The 20,629-nt window shown below is 41.7% G+C and overlaps 1 protein-coding gene across 2 annotated transcripts in view; it reads left to right on the top strand.

Moving 5' to 3' along the window:
* Positions 1-50: 50 nt before the first annotated feature.
* Positions 51-20,629, top strand: part of mdn1 (midasin AAA ATPase 1) — a 67,949-nt gene continuing 47,370 nt past the window's right edge. For both annotated transcript variants that reach the window (XM_046060146.1, XM_046060145.1), the window contains exons 1-24: positions 51-312; positions 603-829; positions 1,135-1,359; positions 3,614-3,721; positions 3,973-4,165; positions 4,243-4,452; positions 4,911-5,042; positions 5,141-5,244; positions 6,100-6,214; positions 6,608-6,792; positions 12,052-12,133; positions 12,283-12,378; positions 12,532-12,644; positions 13,319-13,467; positions 13,615-13,675; positions 14,049-14,260; positions 14,353-14,456; positions 14,627-14,771; positions 16,166-16,262; positions 16,783-16,896; positions 17,996-18,143; positions 18,361-18,468; positions 19,036-19,187; positions 19,684-19,862. In XM_046060146.1, coding sequence (XP_045916102.1) covers positions 217-312; positions 603-829; positions 1,135-1,359; positions 3,614-3,721; positions 3,973-4,165; positions 4,243-4,452; positions 4,911-5,042; positions 5,141-5,244; positions 6,100-6,214; positions 6,608-6,792; positions 12,052-12,133; positions 12,283-12,378; positions 12,532-12,644; positions 13,319-13,467; positions 13,615-13,675; positions 14,049-14,260; positions 14,353-14,456; positions 14,627-14,771; positions 16,166-16,262; positions 16,783-16,896; positions 17,996-18,143; positions 18,361-18,468; positions 19,036-19,187; positions 19,684-19,862 — 3,355 coding nt within the window. In that variant the 5' untranslated portion in view covers positions 51-216. The remainder of the gene's footprint in view (positions 313-602; positions 830-1,134; positions 1,360-3,613; positions 3,722-3,972; positions 4,166-4,242; positions 4,453-4,910; positions 5,043-5,140; positions 5,245-6,099; positions 6,215-6,607; positions 6,793-12,051; positions 12,134-12,282; positions 12,379-12,531; positions 12,645-13,318; positions 13,468-13,614; positions 13,676-14,048; positions 14,261-14,352; positions 14,457-14,626; positions 14,772-16,165; positions 16,263-16,782; positions 16,897-17,995; positions 18,144-18,360; positions 18,469-19,035; positions 19,188-19,683; positions 19,863-20,629) is intronic.

The following is a 20,629-nucleotide window of genomic DNA, read 5'->3' as shown; positions in this document are numbered from 1 at the left end:
AGCTGACCCGGAAGAATTTGTGCTTCACTCACATGTGGACGGTATTTTAACGCCAGTGACGGGAACGTGCTTGTGTGTTGTGATTAACCTCAGACAGTGAAGCGCGTGATGAAGCTCACAGTTTGGTTTAATAAAAGTAAACCAGGGCACCTGTTCAGAGACAGCGCGAGCGTGTTTTGGCTGTATATCGCTCCTCCAGATGCGACTAATTAGACGATGGAAAATTTAGAATTGAGCCTGCCATCACTGAGCACCATATCCAGACATGTTGATAAAAGTCATAACGAACTGAGCCAATATCTGTCAAAACAGGTAAGATGTGTTCATGCCTGGCTTGTATGGAATAAAACAATGTGTTTACAGTTTATTTTCACACTGTGTCTCAAAACGTGTCCTATGTGCAGCATGCAGTGACGTTAACCTTCCTCTCACATGTCAGTAGTCGCTGACTTGATAATAGATCATTTTAGTATACGTTGTGCCTTTCTAATACCTAGGATGTAAGTATTATAAAGAAATATTCATTTATGTATGGCGTTTATGTCAATCCAATCCAGTCAGTATTTTAATTGGGACCTTCCTGTTGTGTGATATGTCCTCAGATATGGAGCCAGCGGGACAGGCAGTGTATTCTGGAGTGTTTGGCTCAGCTGCTGATAGAGAAGGATTATACTTTGCTGATTGCTCGGCACCTGCGGCCGCTCGTTCTCGACCTGTTGGAGCGGAATGCAGAGAAGGTGAAAGCTGGTGGCAGGATCAACCATGACCTCCATGAGCGCCTGTGTGTGGCCCTTAGCAAAGTTCTCGGCATCAGTCCTGATGCACAGGCGTAAGTGGGCTCTCTTCAATTTGCAATGTTTGCACACAATAATTTTAAGTCATCAAAGCTTTACAGCTAGTTTATTTCTAAAAATTTTGTGGTACAAACCAAACACAGTGAACCTGGGGCTCTTGGGGCCCTTTAGGGTCAGCGGTCTTGCTGCAGTTTCCAGCCTGCCATTACCTAATGTGTACAAAGCTGCAGTAGGGCAGTTATTATAGTATTCCATGAGTATTCATGCACACAACTTATTTTTGCCAGCATCTCAGCAGGCTATGTCCACCCTGCCTAATTTTTTTGCTTTTCTCTATAAGGTTTGCTGCAAGGTACTTCAACAGTGCCCCCCCAGTGTTTCAGAGGCTCTTCTTCACCAGTGAAGAGTCATCAGCTGTTCAGTATGGCCCCAGGCGGATGAAGCTGCGTGACCTCATGGGTGCCACCCTCCGTTTCCTCCAGAGTGATTGTGCCAAGTTTCGAATGCTCTGGGACTGGAGTCCCTGCGTATCACAGCTGCTCACCAGCGATGTCATGGTCCGATGGTATGTACGTGCAGGGTAACATCCTTAAACACAGTTGGTTTCATTTGTGGAAATCCAAAAATAGTAACCTTGATGTCTTTGTGGGTGTCGGTCAGTTTAGGAATGTTTAAAGTTAAGCAGCTGGGTTTATTTCTAAGTCTGTTGGTGTGTTTGCATGTTTCAGCCCATTTACAGCAAATTGACATTAACCGTAACTTTACTGCTGACTACTTTCCAAACTACCATCCTTGTTTTTAATTTAAGAAACTATAATATTTTCTGAGTTTTAAGATCTGAAAGTCAAATTTCAGAAACTTGAAACTTGCAGTACAACATTATGTGTACTTCTATTAATTTCAAAGTAATATTTTCATTAATTTTTTTTTTTTCAAATAACTCACATACACAATGATGCTTTGATAGATGTTCACTGTGATGAATTATTTATTAAGTATAGTTACATTTTCTACAATCGGCCTTTTTCACAGGTGTAAATAATAAAATTTATTTTGGCTGAATTCCATTTAGCTGCTTCATTTTCAGGATCCTGGTATTCAATTCAATTCAATTTTATTTATATAGCGCCAAATCACAACAACAGTTATCTCACAGCGCTTTTCATAAAAGAGCAGGTCTAGACCGTACTCCGTATTGGTCTTGATAGTTTACTGTACCGTGGTGACTAATTGATTACGGACATACGTTCTTTTGCATAACGTGTGTTGAACAAGCTGCACCTCACCTACAACCATCTAGAGTTTAGGAGCATCTTAGTCAGACCCAAGAATGTGGTGCAAACTGCAAACTGGAAATGGCTTATAACAGCAGCACAAACCCTGATTACTTCATCATATATTAGGATTATCAACACGAGGAAAGTGATACTATTACCAGCAGTCACTTAAAATTGTTATTTTTTATTTATTATTATTATATTTTTCATCACCCCCTTGTTAAAAGTAATCTCTGCATTGCAGCTGCTATGGTAACGCAGCATCATGCATCATAAGGTTTGGCTGTTGCACATGTGCATCTGTTTACCTCCTGGATTAACTTGTCGGATTTGGAGAAAGCAGAGAAATGCAAGAGAGGGCACTCACAGCAGCTCAAGTGTTAACATACTGAGGCAAACCGGCTGCAAAGCCACCATCATTGGCATATCTAAATTAAAATTCATTAACCCTAAACCTAAGTTGGTTCAAAAATTAACTTGATTAAAAGTTAAACATTTTTGTTTGTTACAAGCAGTTTATACACTAGGCAGTTTATTACAGAAGCATTTTTTGAAATACTCTTTACATCCCGAAAGCAGTGACTTAAAAATCGGTATCTGTTGCTGTGGCAGGAATATGTAATAACCCCAGCTAATTGGCTGGCCTACCTACCTGTCAACCTGTGTGCACTCGGTTCGTGTGTGTTTTGGAGAGTGGGGAGGGAGGGAGGCCTGACTGAGGGACAGACCCTCTATTAATTTTCCTTCCATATCTGTCTGTGTGTTTACATTGAGCTAGAGCTGGATGATATGGCCAAAAATGTTATCACGATAAAAAAGTTTCATATCTTTTCACTATCAATAATTATCACGATAAGTATCAAATCCTTATTTCTTTCGAGTTTAAAGGCTGATTTTTGCTCCTGAGTGAAAGTTGGAAGAAATCTGATGGTTATTTGTGGTTTAAACTTTTCTTTATGTGACAAACAGTGGATCACTTCACAAATCTGAGGTAGAACATTTCAAACAATTATGATAAAATCTTTTGTCAACAAACATGCATGAGTAAAATGAAGCATAAGCTATTTTCAGTCCCTTTTCCTCAACAAAATAAACATCTCATAAAAAAAAGTCCTAATTCGTGTATGATTCAAGTGAATAAAATCAAACATTTATTGAATATTTATTGAACATTAGCTATATTGTTATTGAAAATAATTATATTGTGATAATTATTGTTATTGTTTTATTGTCCAGCCCTACATTGAGCTGTTACAGCAGCGTTAAAATTGTTGTTTAAAAAGCTGTTGAAAGGCATACTACAAGAACATTTACATTTATTCATTTAGCTGACGCTTTTATCCAAAGCGACTTACAATTGCTATACATGTCAGAGGTCACCTGCCTCTGGAGCAACTAGTGGTTAAGTGTCTTGCTCAGGGACACGTTTATGTCTCTCAGTGGATTCGAACCCAGGTCTCTCACACCAAAGGCATGTGTCTTATCCACTGTGCCATCACCACCCAAATGAAATGTATTGTATTTTCCCATTGTCCCTCACAGGTACACGGCCCATTGTTTAGCGCTGGTCTCTCATATGACTGATAATCAGAAAACCATCTTTCTGAGAAAGGTGCTTTCAAGTGATGAAATCCTGCAAATGAAAATGAAGTACGTACCTTTCCTTTATCTATTGTCATATCTAGTAGAGTATTAAGGATTTATTTTTTGCAGTGGCACTCTTCAGAGCCTGTAATGGCTGTAACATGGGTCATTTTCAGTATATTTTGTTATGAATGTGATATTAATTTAATATTCTGTTTAATATTTGAGTTTGTAAATTGACTTATTTATGCAGTGCTTCTCTGGTCTACCGACCACTCAAAGTGCTTTACAGTACTTTCTCTTTGTTCCTTGTTTAGGGCTTTGGAAGAAACTCAACAGCTGGAAGTAGAACAAGCTTTGGTGTTAGCCAATCAAGGCTCTGTCATGTGGCGCCAGGAGAAAGCTAATAAGTTTACCAGGGGCCAGGTGGTATCAGAGGACCTGTCCCAGAATGTTGTGGCAGTCTGTGGTGTTGTCCTACCCAGGATAGTGCCTAGACATGCTGACCAGGTATGTATCCTTTGGTTTTCACATAAAATCGTCTCTGCTGTGGACCTTTTTGGTCTAATGTTGATCTCTATTTGCAGATGAACCAAAAGGATCTGGTGCTGGTGGACTCAACCTGCCGTAATCTGAGAAGACTGGCATTGGCTGTGGCTTCCCAGAAGCCTGTGCTACTTGAGGGCCCTATAGGTTGTGGAAAAACTGCCCTGGTAGAGTTTATGGCTGCTGTCACAGGACATATAAAAGCTACAGAGATCCTCAAGGTCCAGCTTGGGGATCAAACTGACAGCAAGGTGAGGGAGCATGGAATCAATGAAAACTGAAGTGGCACTCTACCTCATCAAGGAGTTCCACTTGGCCTGTGAAAACAGTGAAATAATGTCTGTGGCTCTGGAGGGAACTTTCCAAAGTTAGAACAAAAAAGCCTGTTGATGTCATAGTGATGTCATCAGACTTATCTCTGCTTTAGCTAACAGTTTAACATGAAGCCTGCATTAGAAACTAGAGATGTGAGGTCTAAAAGAAATGTACGTCAAGGAGGCAGGAATGGGATTATTAAAGACACTGGAGTTGCATTATGAGAATTGTAAAGTGTGGCCCTTAATAGGGCCTAATGGTCTGTTTATCTCGCCATTTTTGTCCTTTGACCTTTGTGTGTCCAACTTTATAGAAGTTCAATAGTATATCACCGGCGTACCCCAGTTAACCAGTAGTTAGATGGAGATGTGAATGTGTTTTGCTTGTTTCACAGATGCTGCTGGGGATGTACCGTTGTACTGATATACCAGGGAAGTTTGTGTGGCAGCCAGGAACGCTGACACAAGCTGTCTCTAAAGGCCAGTGGATCCTCTTAGAAGACATTGACCACGCGCCTCTGGATGTGGTGTGTGAAAACTTGAGAACCTTCTTAGTATTAGACCTGTTTGTTGTGAATATACCATGCTGACAAACCAACTGGACTGGGGTGTTCTTCTTCTTTAGATATCTGTGCTCTTGCCTTTGATGGAGAACAAAAAGCTGATGATTCCAGGGCGGGAGGATTGTATCGATGTTGCACCAGGATTTCAGTTCTTTGCCACAAGAAGGTAAGAATGTCATTACATGCTAAAGGTGCATTCATTCAGAGCATTTATATGCACGGTAGTGACATGATTGTTACAAGCTTTTTGGTGGTAACCTGTCTCCTGACTATCTGAATGTGTCAAGATCTTTGTTAAGGCTACATGCACATCCCACCTATAAAAACCATGTGGGAGCCACCATTGAGCATCCTGATGTTCTTGCTTTGTTAAAGTCTGTAGGAGCTGACCATGTCTAAGGTGTTTATTCTGTACCTGTTCTAAATAGTCACAGTCGAAGGCAAGGTCAAAAGCCTCTCTTGGCCGCATGTAAAGTTTCACTTTGACTATGGCTTAGATCAAACTAATAGCCAGATTTCATACTTGTTTAAATTCATCCATTGCACAAACCTGTGTACTTCTTCACTTTCTTAAGTGTGACTAATTTACAATGAATTCTGGGTGACCTTTTTCAAACTAAAAAAACTTGGCTGAGTAAGCAAACTCACCAAACCGCTCAGCTCCATTCACTCCAGCAGAAAATGTTTGCAAGGAAAATGTACTGGAAATACTTGTGAGTGAGGAGTGCAACAACTTCCAGCTGAATAGCATCTCACAACGAGTGACCACGTCCTCACTGCCATATAATATTTCCAACAGGTTGCACACGAACCACAAGTTATGAGCCATTGTTTTCCTTTTTATATCATTTGCTGACACTGGTCATCAGGTCAGCTGGTTTTACACCATTCGCATTAATGCGGCGTGGCATGGAGGCAATCAGTCTACATGCCTGGCCAAACAGTGCCAAAAGTGGCCATGATTGTTTGTCATGGGAAGGTACAGAAGTTTGTTGGACATGTTTATGCTTGTGTGTTGCAGGATGTACTACAGTGGTGGGAGTTGGCACAAACCACAGAGCTCTCACGCGGCGCTGCTGGACAAGTACTGGACCAAGCTGCAAATGGGCAACATGACACGAGAAGAGCTGAAGAAGGTGAGCGTTTGCTTTAAAGCCCTGTACGCCTGTAGTCTACCCACACAGGTGTTTTCACTCATGCTGCCTAATTAGACCACTTCTCAGGACACCCTCTCTCACCCTTCTGTTGGTTTTGTTCAACCTGTTAGATAAAGTTGGTGAATTTACCATGTTATTGTTATTGGTGCATAAAGTTTGGTGACATCACAGAATTCCCTGTGCAACGCCGCCCAACTTCAACCTTACTAGAGCTCTAATCAGCCAGAGTAACTGATAACAACGGTGTGGGTGTGCATTTAGTATCGGAGACCATAATAATTCTGGTCCATATGTTTTTCTAATTCAAATTTTTTTACAGTTTCATTTTCTCTGTAAAAAAATTATGAGCTCACCCCCTATCACTGTGTGTAGGTGCTCATCAGTAGGTATCCAAACCTGACAGTGGTGTCAGACCGTCTCCTGGACATCTACTGCCAGCTAACTGGAGAGAGACACTCTGATCTGGACACAAGCAGCCTCCAAACCCCTGACCCCGGCCAGCAGCACAAGTCTAAGGATGACAGCTCACCACTGGAGGGGAGAGCCCTGTCACTAAGGTGAGGCCCACCTCACTACTTTCTCTCTTCTCTTTACTTTCCTGTTATCTAGTATTTTAATGACATTTGACAGAGTAAAGTGATGTGTTATCCTAAGTTAGTGATTTCAGCATAAGACATCAACAGATCACGTTGTGCTATTCTTTGCTTTATTCTGAATGGACTTCTTGTGGGACGGGACGCTAGAGCAGCATGTGAGCATCATGTCAAACGAGTTTGGCATCAGCAAACAAGCCCTGCAAAACAAACTGAAAACAGACCTGGAAACGTTTAAGGAGGAAATCACTATCCAAATGAGAAACAAACTGACAGAATTCAAGGAAAACAAAGACCAGAAGCAGAGATAAGAGAGCAAAATGATAGGCTAGGCACCGCTTTGACTCTCATTGAAGAAGTTGAGTTGTGGACCTCTGAAGTAAATTGTACACTGCAGGAAACCGAGACGAGTTTTTGATACATTTGACACAGACTTCCAGGCTTTACCTTCTGTATTATTCAAAACTTCACAAGCAGTAAGTCAGTCTATAGTCTGACCAACACAATAATACATAGATTAAACATACACTGTTCCTTCTTGTAGTCCAGGCCTGTGTTAAAATGAAATTAGGTGATGCATGAATTATTATGAGCAATGGTGGAGAAGAAATATCAAATTCTAATAATATGAGAAAGATCATTTGAGAGTCAAGTCATGGCATTAAATAATATGATATATCATCAGGTCGGCCTACAGACCACAAGAAAAACTAACTCACCACAGTGTGTTCTACAGTAAGCGCTCAATACAAAACCCACAGTTCAGTCCATCTCAACAAAAACCTCAAAATACTCAGTTTGAGGTTCAATTCAAAAGTTGGCCAACGACAATAAAACCAAGTGACGCCTGTCGTGTTTAATAGACAAGTTTAGTAATTCTCCGACAACACCGGAGTTCCCCCCTCCGATGCTGGTCAGCAGCTGTAACTCGGGACAGACTGCACCTCTTTCAGACTTGTGAGTTTGGTTTGAAACGCCTTTTCACAGATGTTTCCTGAGCTGACTGGTGGCTGTGTGTGACGCTGGCGCTGATCGCCACATTACTCTTACCTTACTACACCCGACGATTTCTACCACCAACACCATGTTACCCGCGGGTGGTGGGTGCTACATTCATTCCCTGTGTGACACTAAAGTTCATGTAGTGTCAGCTTCTGTCAAGCTTAAGGCCATTTTACAACAAGAAAGCAAGGTACAGGGTAATTTACCAAGTTGATGCTTCTTCTGCAGACTGGTTTACTCTCGCGAGTCATGTGACCAGAGCATAATCGCAGCCTATGCGATTAGAAAAACTAATTTTATCATATCGCAAATGCAATTAATCGTTCAGCCCTAACTCCAGTGAAGGCAAAATTTCAGTTTAGAATTTGCTTTGCTTTGGGGGGTAACGGGTAACTGATCTGTTAGCTTGAAAGAGATTGAAACACAGCTGGGCCCTTTCTTTATGGATGGCTTTTCCCCTTAAAACAAAAAGTCAAGTTATAATGAGTTGTTGACACAAGAGGTCGCCTTGTTTATGTATAGTTAAGTTTGCATGTTCTTGCTTGTTGTTTAATATGATGGTAATTACTCATGAATATTTTACAGTTAGCCTGTGAGATACCTCTGGGGGGTAAAATTAGGACAATTTACCAATCAATGGTGAACATAAATGCATGGCCCGAAAGCCATTTATGGCTTCTTAAAATTCCTATTTGATATTGCTGTAGAAACTGAGGGCCTATGTATATGTCTAGTTTTAAGAGAAATAATAACCCATCACAAAGTTTGTGAAAAGTGCGTGGAAGGAAAGGTGCTTTTCAATGTGTGGAGGGACCTTCATCCTCTGCGACACACTCTGTTTACACTAGATGCAGGAAGAGAAAAGGGATTGGATACAAAGATGTTAAAGTGGATGACATGTTCAATCATGGTGCCATTTACCTGAAGGTTTATTTGAGTTGCAGACGGAAAGATGCCATATGGAGATTAAACGTGGGAATATTAAGTCCAAGCTGATAGTCAGAGTTATCTGGAGGAAAATAATAATGGGGAGTTGCACCTGCCAGCTGAGGCGTAAAGCCAGAATATTTGTGAATTAATGGTTTATTTAGACTAACCCAGATTTGGTGATTGTTGACACAGTGAAAAGACAAAGATTTAATTTGTTTCTGTCCAGTTTGAATGAAGTGTGTGTGTGTGTTAGGATGATTTGCAAGGTAAAATTACTGTTTTTCTCAATAGAGCCTGGTGGCCCAAAGCGCCCATTTGTTTGGTATGAGATGCTGGTGCTGTAGTGTGACATTTAGTGTGGGGGATCTAACACACAACTCCTTTTTTAAATATATAAATAAAAAAAGGCATGATGTTGCCAAAATGGACCTGTTGGCTTTGTTCACCTTTAAAGGTGGGATAAGCGATTCTAAATCAATACCCCCTATATTTTTTTATTTTTTTAACACTGACGTTTGCTACAAATGCACATATATTTTGAACAAATTCCGAAATACTTTGAATTTCAACATTTACTGTATGAATTAAAATTAATGGCACAAAAAGCCACTGATGCAACATGAAGACCATCATTCAAAATTAAGGGTGTACACTAGCCGATCCGCACCGTGCCCGAGTACGTTTAACCCCCAAAGTCCAGTTTGTTTGACCAGTGTGATTGCTCTGTAACGTGCCCGTAACTGTGCTGTGCGAGAGAGAGCGCTTTTTTCCCAAAAAGAGTGATGTAAACTTGCTGGGGCTCGGCTACCTATTAAATTGTAGGGAAACTGTAGTTGCAGTTGGGTGAGGACTCACAACAGGCTTGGCCAAATTCTGATTAACTTTAATTTCTCAGATTCACTGGCTTTCTCGCTACTGGTGCTCCCTCCCCTTATTCACTCTCTAGGTCACTCGACCACTGCTGAAGCAAACAAAAGTAATATTTTTGATATCTTTTCCAGCATAGACACATGTATCAAAGCTGGGTACATAAAATAAACCATGCCAGGACACAACTGGGAGAGGACTGCCTCTGCCTGGATAGCGCCTGGTTTAACTGATATTTCAGGATGGGAAGCACTCTGGCCAAATTAGCCACTGCTGCCTGATGTCAAATTTCCACTACAAATATTCAGTTGCTGCGTTTTATTTTTTGGCATCCCCTGCGGCCTGCCGCAGCCTAAACTGACTAGCCACTTTTTCGCTGCATTTGGTCTGAATTCAGCCTTGTACTACTGTTTTCACAGGCTGCGGAGCACTAACCATCAGAAGTAAACTGACCTTTGTGTAAAATTGTTGGAGTGCCCTTTAATTCTACCTACAAGGCTGTGATTGGTTGACAGTGTTTAATGAACACCACACCAGACCTATTTGAATCACTGAGTATCTCCAAGATGTGAGGGGTGATTCAGAGGCCATTTTAAATGCTGTCACAACTTGTAAAAGCAATTTCTTTTTGCACGTACAAACTGTGAATACTCTAGACTAAGACTCTTGATGACTTGACTCAAATGAGTACACCCTAAGACTCCACCCAGAACTCAAATTTCGAAGTTCAAATGTACCCCGAACACAACAAAAGTTGTGTAATAATAAAGAAAGTTCATTCAAATTGCTAAATTGATTAATTCCACAAAACGCATCACATAAGCAAAGGCATGATGATTGGATGTATCTCGCTGCACTGAACTCTTCCTAAGTAATTATGTTCTCAGTCTTATACCCTTTACTTTTGTCAATGAACCAGATCAGTTTTTCAACGCTACAGTTTCTTTCTTTCAAAGTACTGGGGATGCTTCCATGGTCAGTCACTTGTCAACATAATGTATGGGGAAAAAATCAAAGAGGAATGGGACTGCTTCCATCATTTTAGAGACATGCAGGACCACGTGCCATTTACATGATCTAGATATGACAGCCCTTTTTTACATGGCCTCTCTGCACCGTAACTCCCAAATAGCTGCTCTTCAGCAGTCATCATCAGTGGGGGCAAACATAGAAAACCCCCTTTACATCTGCCCCACCCCCCAAATCAAAACTACCAGCCAGTCAGCAGTGACAGCCTTCACGACTTTAATTAGCTTTCCACTAGCTGCTGATGTGGTCAATAGGTTATTGATGGGAATGTTCTCTGAACTATGGGCTGGAATCACAGATTCTACAGGTCATTCTGGGGCATGTTTATTCTAGCCTCCTCACTCACTCACTCACTCATCTGCCCTGGTGCTTTTCCATAAGCTTTCACTGTGTTTATCCATAGAAGGTCTGTTGGTGAAGCTTCAGCCATAAAATCAATATGTTGGTAGTTTCCATGCTCTGCACTTCAATAGTACATATGCTTTTCATGGATCAATGTAACTAATCTTATAGCTTGGCCAGCAATGTTTATGTTTGTTGGTCTAGGTAATTAGGGTTTATGCTATTTAAGAAGGTACATGTACTTTAGGTCTACATTCTTGCTTATTTCCAGTGCTCTCAGAAAATTATTCAGGCCTCTTCACTTTTTTCAGATTTTGTTACGTTTTACCCTTTGCTTGAGTTAAAGTAAAGTCCGGGCAGAGACTTGTCCCTAAGCCACTCCTGTGTAGTTTTGATTGGGTGTAGATCCATTGCGTTGGCCGCGCCTTGATTCTCTTTCTGGAAGTTTCTCCCATCTCCACACAGGATTTCTGGAGCTCAGCCAGTGACCTACAGGTTCTTAGTCACCTCTCTTACCAAGGCCCTTTCCCACAATTACTCCCCCATTTGGCCAGGTCTAGGAAGAGGCTGGTTGTTCCAAACTTCTTCCCTTTAAGAATTATGGAGCCCACTGTGTTCTTGGGAACCTTCAATGCAGCATAATTGTTCCATCCCCAGATCTGTCCCCCCTGTCAATTAAATTTTTCAATTGAAATTAGCTTTATTGGCATGAATGTGTAACAACAATATAGCCAAAGCATCATACAAACTACATAAGAACAATCAGCCCCATACATTTCATTAAACTGAGCTCTGTCTCTGAGCTCTGCAGCACTTTTGACCTCATGACTTGGTTTTTGCTCTGATATGCGTTGTTAGCTGTAAGACCTTAAACAGAGTCTGCCTTTCAAAATCGTGTCCAGTCAGTTGAATTTACCATAGGTGGACTCAAACCAAGGTGTATAATCTCAATAATGATCAAGAGAAATGAGAGGCATCAAAATTCATAACAATTATAGTTACATGCATTTAATGTTTTTCTTTTCTTGATGTGTCTTCATTATGATTCCACAGGGACCTGCTGAAATGGTGTGAGCGGATTAACGTTAACTTTGATAGCACCTCATCAGCCACAGCACAACATGTCTTCCAAGAGGTTCGTGGGTTTGAGTTCTTCGAAAGTAGGAAATCAAGAGAAAAATATCTTCCCCACACAGCTGCCATAAAATGGCATTGAGTTGTCTTAAAGTTGGTACTGCTCAGTCATATTCGACTGATGCCTTTCATGGTCTTTCTCTTTGTCAGGCTCTTGACTGCTTCACAGCCATGCTGTCTCGTCCTGAAAGTCGACTGCGTATGGCAGAGATTATTGGAAGCAAGCTCAACATCTCCAAAGAGAAGGTAATTGTTTTGACAAGCCTATTTTTGCAAAAATATTGGTTTGTAGCTTAGATGCCCCCAACAGCATTGATCTTTCCCTCTTTTTATATGATAATCTACATTTCATAAAACAAAACAATGGGATTTTAATTCCTGGCTGCTGTTTGTCTGCAGGCTCAGCACTTCTGCCAGATGTATCAGCCGGGCATCTTACTGACCGAGCTGAAGGCCTCAGTGGGCAGAGTGGCTCTGGATCGAAAGCAGACAGAAGCGGTGCAGCTGAATGTGTAAGTGGGACATCCTGCCCACCCGCTCCCTTTGACCTCTGTTTACACCATGCATGCATCAGCTCATTCACATATACTGCTAGAACTAAATAGACCCCTGCTGGTAAATTGAATAAACATCGAATTGATTTGAAACTACATTTTAGTAAACAAAGCCATCAAGCTGTGCCCAAATATACACATGGATTCTTTCCCGAAGTCAATATGAATTGGTGTCAGAAAACAAAGGAGATGTGACTTTTTATTGTAGCATGCAAAAACTGAGGTTAGTGTGCACCACCCTGTGTACCTAGAAGAACTGATGCTGTTTGAAGGCAATGAAATGGTGGTCACCGAATATTGATTTGATTTAGATTTCTTCTGTTCACTCACCTTGCTTTTAGTAAATTGATTGAAACTCTTGCACAGTACTCCAGTTTTCAGATTTTTATACTGGTCAGCCTTTAGTTTCCATGCAGACTACTTCTTTAAAATAGTTGAAAGAAACTCTTTACTGTATCAAGAGTAAACACATTTAACGAACTGACAAAGTGGTATAACTTTATTTTTAAAAGCATGTTCAAATAATAAGTATTTTATGGTTGAGGGGGTTAGACTGTGACAACAGTATCTATGTACAAAACATGCAACCCAATATATAAGCGTTTATATGTGTTTCTCACTGCCATGGACAGGGCCAACCAGACTTTTGCTGCCACGCGTCCTTCTGCTGTGCTGCTGGAACAGCTGAGTGTGTGTGTAGCCAAAGGGGAGCCTGTTCTCCTGGTGGGAGAGACCGGAACTGGAAAGACCTCCGCTGTACAACACCTGGCCAGAGTCACAGGTCTGGCTCTGCCTGTCCACATGTTGAAATGTCCTTGAACCTCAAATAGCTCCTGACTGATATAAAGTGTTTGATAAAAATCAATCTATAAATCGATGCACCTGGTTTGTCACCTGTACTGATCCAAATGTTCCCTGTTCAATCCAGGACACAGGTTGCGGGTTGTGAACATGAACCAGCAGAGTGACACTGCTGACCTGCTTGGAGGGTGAGTGGCACACAAATTGTTCCTTAGCAACTTGAACTTAAACACAACATTTTCCATCACTTACAGATTTCCTGTCTTGTTACTTTCAAATATTGTCATTTTGATGGATAAAACGCTTTGTGTTGCATCAGAGGTACACTCTGTAAAGACAACTGTGTGATTACAAGAAGGGTACCTAATTAAGTACAGTGCAGCTGCTGGTTACATCTCCTATATCCAACCCAGTTGGCTTGAAATTATGCATCTCCCAACTCCAGCATTTTCTGAGTAACAGAATAGGAGTGCAGAGTGGTTCTTTATCATGGCTGGTGGTTGGCAGAAGTTTTGTATTGGAATGAAACTCCAGTTTATAACTGTTGTTTTCTGTCTAAAGGTACAAGCCAGTAGACCACAAGCAGATCTTGCTCCCTTTGCGGGAGGCGTTTGAGGACCTGTTCTCCCAGACCTACTCAAGGAAGCAGAACCTCACCTTCCTGGGCCATGTGCAGACCTGCTTCAGGGGCAAGCGCTGGCAGGACCTGCTCAAACTCATGGACCATGTCTGCAAGTCTGCTCTCACTAAGGAGCTGCAGGAGAAATCAAATGGTAGTGCACAGGAAAGGGTAACCATGATAACAGTTAGTGTGCTGGCTACTGTAGCACAATAAAAGACTAATATTTCTTGTGTGCCTGTGCAGCTGCCTTACTGCAGGAGCAGTGGGAGGCGTTGGCTTCCAAGCTGAGCCAGACCCAGCAACAGATCCAAGCCTGCGAGACGGCCATGATCTTTGCCTTTGTGGAGGTAAGGATTTAGGTTCAATGTCTAGCCAAGGACCTTGGTTGCAAGTCAGTTTGCTCGCTCTCGCTTTCTATGCTGTCAACTGTCAAATGAAGACAAAACTGCTATAACAACTCATGTACAGGTATGTATTGCCCTGGTGGAGCAGCTCTAACCTCTGTGTTCCTCTGTAGGGAACATTAGCTCAGGCAGTAAAGAAGGGTCACTGGATCCTGCTGGATGAGATAAACCTGGCCTCAGCAGAGACCCTGGAGTGTTTGAGTGGACTGCTGGAGGGCAGCGCAGGGTCTCTGGTTCTGCTGGACCGTGGAGACACTGGTGAGGACTTTTATCACCCATAGGGTTGGGGTTTAATAGCATTTTATTGAATCTGAATCCTGGACCTTGTTTGGTTAGATTGATCAGTGTTCAGCAATTATAACCAGAGATTAAAGCATTTTCTGATTCTGAAATAGTACAGTGACTGACGAGAGGACAATACGTTTGTATCAGATGCAAAGCAAACAAGGAACATAATGTCTCCTGTAATATTAGGCAGCTTAGTGTAGCATTAAGTGTTATCAATCAACCCAGATTATCCCACTGTCCTAGAAAAGTTGTGTTTTTAGGTCTACTGGGCATAAAACCCTTCACAAACATTTTACGGACAAATACTGTAATAACATCAGAGTGGACAAACATACAGCAAGTAATGTAACTACTCTTAGCTCAGTTACTGCTGTGGCAAAGCTATCCAAGCTAACTAGCTGGGATCAAATCTCGGAGGTTTTGCCAGCATTGAAAGCCTCAACTTGTTTCACAAAGTGTACTCTTCAGACCTTTTCCTCTTTGCTGGCTCTCTGCCATATCTCCTTCTGGACAGTGCCTAGAGTCCCCTAATGAGTCCAGCATGTTTGAATGTACAAGTGTTTACAACCCTCTCCCACCGACCCCATGCACAAGCACGCTACCGCCACCTGTTGGCGGATTGGCTGAAATAATGTTGTGTTGCTCTCTCCGAGTTCCATTTACAGAGCCATGGTTGTGTAGGAAAACCAGATTTTTTTCAGAACGCACACAAAACTGCATTTAATAAAAAGTGTATTGGATCAGAATCGCTTACTATCCCTTTAATTAGCTACAGCTTCTATAATCTGCTGCCAGCTGTGTTTTTCATTTTAGCCTGCAACAGCGACGGTCAGGGCTGGCTAATAAATGAGAAGCTGCTACCTGAATGGTTTGCACACAATTAATAAGAAAGGGCAAGGAAGATTCAATAAGAGATTTGTTCTTAGTTTAGCGAGTCTGGGCTTCTTTATCAACCTGCAACTAGCTATCAGAAGCCAAACCTAACATGTGCGAATGATTATACTTTTGGTGTATTTACAAACACTCCATTTCCCAAACACACACATAAGAGAGAAATTAGAGTGTGGTCACACTGTGGCGTCTCAAAGATAAGCAGAAACTGCAGTGTAGAAACACAACTGCAGCAAATCTGCTTATCCTCATTATAGTGTTTAATGCACCACCGTGTTTCCACCAACACCAAATAATTTAAGAGGCATCCAACTTTTTGGACCAGACACTTAATGTGACCTTCAAAAGATCAAAGTGGTTAACCTAGATTTGTCACTGTCATTTGAATCAAATGTACATTTAGCCGTTTAGCATTGTTTTCTATTATGTATGCCTAGGATTGTTGCCAAATTCTTTGTGTTTTTTGATCATAGAGCCTCTGATCCGCCACCCAGACTTCCGGCTCTTTGCCTGCATGGAGCCGGCTACTGATGTGGGGAAGAGAAACCTGCCCCTGGGCCTCAGGAACAGGTGAGTGTGTGCAGAGGTGAATGAAAAGTGAAGCTTCTTGCTATACTAGGCTATTCTTTTATTTTAGTTAGTTGAAATTACAGACACACAGCGCACATTAACGATTCACGATGTTACAGACAGAAAGAAGTACCTCAACACAGAAATGAAACATTTCACCCTTTATTAGATGTAAATGCTCTGTATTTGTATAGCGCCTTTCTAGTCTTTTCGACCACTCAAAGCGCTTTTACACTACATCTGCATTTACCAGTCAAACACATTCATACACGGGCGGAACAGCCGCCAGGGGCAATTTGGGGTTCAGTATCTTGCCCAAGGACACTTCGACACGCAACCAGGGGGAGCCAGGGATTGACCTTCCGATTAACGACCAACCCGCTCTACCTCCTGAGCCACAGCCGGGAGCTGCATCCCTGACAATGTCAGGGGAAATCATTTTTGTCATAGTTCATAGTTGTTGCTGTCACAGTCAATCTTAAACCTGTAAACCTTCTGTGTGTCTGTTTTTGTGTCCCAGGTTTACTGAGCTGTATGTGGATGAGCTGGAGAGTGAGGGAGACCTGCAGATTCTGGTTTCAGACTACCTCAAATGTTTGAATCCACACAGGAATGTCATCAGTGGCATCATAAGGTTAGCCTTTACATGTTGCAGCAGGTGAAATCAAGTTACCACTGCTCCAGACAGTACTGATAACAACCAAAAGTGGCAAGACAGTAACAGACAGTTGTACTAATGTTGGTATCTGGTAGGAGCAGGTTTTTTTATGAGCTAAATAAACAAATATTGAAGCTGTTTTAGAAATATCAATAAAGCTGTTGATATTATAATAAATATTAATAAATACAGGGCACCACCCTGCAATAAGGGACCGATAATCAAATGAGAAAACAGTCCCACAAAGGCCCCTTTCACCCACCTATAAATGCAATAAATAGACACTATCTTCTCGATCAGAACGGTGTGAGCCATACCTTGTGAATAACGTTTTCCTTCGAGATCCAAAAGTGTGTTCAGTAAACACAGAACAAAGATAAACCCCCCAAAAAAACTGTCTGCTCTCAAACAGTGAGTAGACGAGTTTTCAGTGCTGCTCATGCAGCAGTAGAGGCCATGCAGCTGCTGATGCGTTCTTCCTTTAAGGCCTGGTGATGTCCTAGCTGCCCCTCCGGGGTTTCCTGTACTTTGAGGGCTTAGCCGATAGAAAAAAAGTTTTAGTTTTAGTGTGAACTTAAAAGGCACACTTTGTTACAGGCTTTTTGGGTTCCATGCAGGCCGCCTTGTTAGGCTTGTTGCCTGCGTGTAGGCCACTTCTTTGTTTCCAGAAAGTGAGGTTCTGACACTAAAAATCCACCTTGAATGTGCAGCTTGTTGGGACTGCATATAGTCTGACAGGCACTAGTCAATGCTGAGTAGTCAGTATGTTTTTGGGTTTAAAAAAAGTACTTAATCTGTATTTTTATTGATTTCACTTGTTTGCTAGAATTGACTTGAATTGAAAATCAAACAGAAGACAGTAAAGCACAAGGCTCTTATTAGTAAAGATGTAAATACAATTTTCTCTGTCATTGTCTTTTATTAGTGCAACAGATATTTGCATAACATTTGTATTTCCTTATTGTTATATTACTAAATATAAAATAGCACATGCAAATCCTTTTCTGAACAACCCTGCTCCAACCTTAACCTCACTCCTTCTTAATGTTCCTGTAACACTTGTGTTTATGTGCAGTTTTTACCTGGCAGTACGAAAGGAGGCCCAATCACATCTGGTGGATGGGACGGGCCACAGACCCCACTACAGCCTGCGTACTCTGTGCAGGGCACTGAAGTATGCAGCAGCAAACCCCTGCACCAGTGTACAGCGCTCACTCTACGAGGTAGGTGCCTAGAGAAAATAATTTGACTAAAGGGTCAGTTCACTGACATCCAAAAGAAAATCTTTTTCCTATTTAGCGTTACTGATAAGGAGACATAGCAGTACTTTTGATTTAGTGCCACCTTTCTTTTCCTTACAGGCTTTTTTGGCTTGCTGTTACCTTTTATACCACTTGCATGTATTTTGAAGTTGACGGTCTCCCTGATTTGTGGTTGTAGGGTTTCTGCATGAGCTTCTTGACTCAGCTGGGCAGAAGTTGCCACCCTCTGGTCCATAAACTGGTGTGTCAGCACATCCTGATGGGGAACACCAAGTTTCTCAAACAAGTAAGACATTCTGACAGCTACACTCAGAGCAAAATCTTAAATAGTGGCCTGAGCTTTTATGTACCTCCTACTGGCGAGAGATGCAGGTTATCAACATGTTAGTACTGGAGAGAGGCCTTTATTTGTAATTTAACCTGTTTTATAAGTAAATCACATCATTCCTGTTTTCTGACTGGCTCCTATTCTAATTTCCTGTGGATGCAAACTCCCTGTTTGCCTCACCTGATGTACAGTTCCATAGGAGTTATTCCATTGATCGAGAAGTAGTCATGTCACACTCACCACTCTGCTGCTCTCTTTCTAACTCAAATACGGTTTACATTCACTAGATTTTACCAATCGCTTCCACTTTGCTGTTAAGCTGTTGTCTAAGACCCTTGACACTTCCTGCACAAACGTTTCACATTGAAAGTCATTCACCAGAGCGTAAAACTCTAAGTTAAAACCCAGATGGGTAAAATTACTTCATAATTAGCAGCACTGCAGTACCACAGAAACTTTTACGTAAATATGTAAGTTTGAAATTTGTGAGCAGATGAAAAATCCCTTTTGTTATGTTTCTTGCAGCCCATTCCGGCGCCCTCAGGACGGCTCTGCGTGGAAGTGGAGGGCTACTGGGTGTCCCAAGGGGAGATGGAGCCCGCTCTGGACCCCAGCTACATCCTCACCGCCTCAGTCAAACTCAACCTCCGGGACCTTGCCAGAGTGGTATCTGCAGGGTAGGAAAACCATTGCCCAAATCAATGGGTTCATCTATAAATGTCTAGATGTTCATTTTGTCAGAGCTAATGCTGTCCCTTGGAAAGAGTTCATCAGGACAAAACTGTGGGTGAACTGAATTCCCCTGCTGTCAGTGACCAGTGATCTGGCAAGGACCTGGCAGCAGGAAGCAATCAGCTTTTGGCTTCTGTTAAGGATAGCTGACCTGAACATCTGAATAGAAATTGTTAGTGTTTTTAGGTAGAGCATTAGTGATAAATAAGCAAATATGCCAAAAAATGTTTTTAAAAGAATTCCCTACTGCTGCTTTACGCCGCAGTTAAGCTACCATGAATGAAACCCACCTGACTCGACTGTATTGAGCTGATGACAAATCAATAGTCCACCCACCCATCTCTCTCTCTCTCTCTCTCTCTCTCTCTCTCTCTCTCTCTCTCTCTCTCTCTCTATATCTATCTATCTATCTATCTATCTATCTATCTATCTATCTAACAGCACTCACCCGGTGCTGATCCAGGGAGAGACGTCTGTGGGGAAGACCAGCCTGATCCGCTGGCTGGCTGCAGCCACTGGGAACCAGTGTGTGAGAATCAACAACCACGAGCACACCGACATCCAAGAGTACATAGGCTGCTACTCATCAGACGACCGGGGGAAGCTTGTGTTCAGAGAGGGTACGAGCGCTCATGCTAACCTGACTTGAAAAAATGAGCGAGGCTCATGTTTACTACGCCATACTTGCCATTATACAGTATCTCAAACTTCTAACCAGTATTAAGAGTAAGAATCAGATTGTTTAAATTTAAGAGACCATTACTGATGTCAAAACAAAGAGTAGTGTATTTAAGTATATGGCATAATATTAAAAAAAACAGGATATTTTGCAAAAACAAGACATGTCAAGCTGAAAATGGATCACAACATCTTATACATGTATAACAAATCTTAGAAATTGAGTATCTACAAAGATCGCAGAATTTACCACATTTACTTTAGAAGGGGTTAGGGGTTTATGGTCAACTGAGGTAGAGTACAGAGACCTACTAGACTTAGACCTAGATAACTTTAATGTCCTCAGAGAGGTAATTTGATTGGCTTATTTCGTATTGTCAAGCAATCCCATGTGCAGGGGCAAACAAAAGACCAAAAAACTGCCCTACTAACAAGCAGGAGCTAGAGCTCTGTTCCAAAAACACATCAGTGAGCCACGCTGCCGAATCTCTCTGTATTTTTGGGGGGAATATGTGGACCTGACAAATAGTTTACAGTTAGCAATTTACACATAGGCCTACTTTATTGACTCAGAAGAACAAGAAATAATAATGAAAAGAAATGCATGAATGAATGAATGAATACAACTAAAATGTCCACCTGAATTTATCCGTGGCAGAGAAAACCCAGAAATCAGCCTTTTGACCATTATGAATAGTAATAATAAAAA

The sequence above is a fragment of the Micropterus dolomieu genome, linkage group LG10 (genome assembly GCF_021292245.1).
Source record: "Micropterus dolomieu isolate WLL.071019.BEF.003 ecotype Adirondacks linkage group LG10, ASM2129224v1, whole genome shotgun sequence".
NCBI classification, from domain to species: Eukaryota; Metazoa; Chordata; class Actinopteri; order Centrarchiformes; family Centrarchidae; genus Micropterus; species Micropterus dolomieu.
The sequence above is the reverse complement of the archived record's forward strand: the minus strand, read 5'-3'. Positions and strand labels throughout refer to the sequence as shown.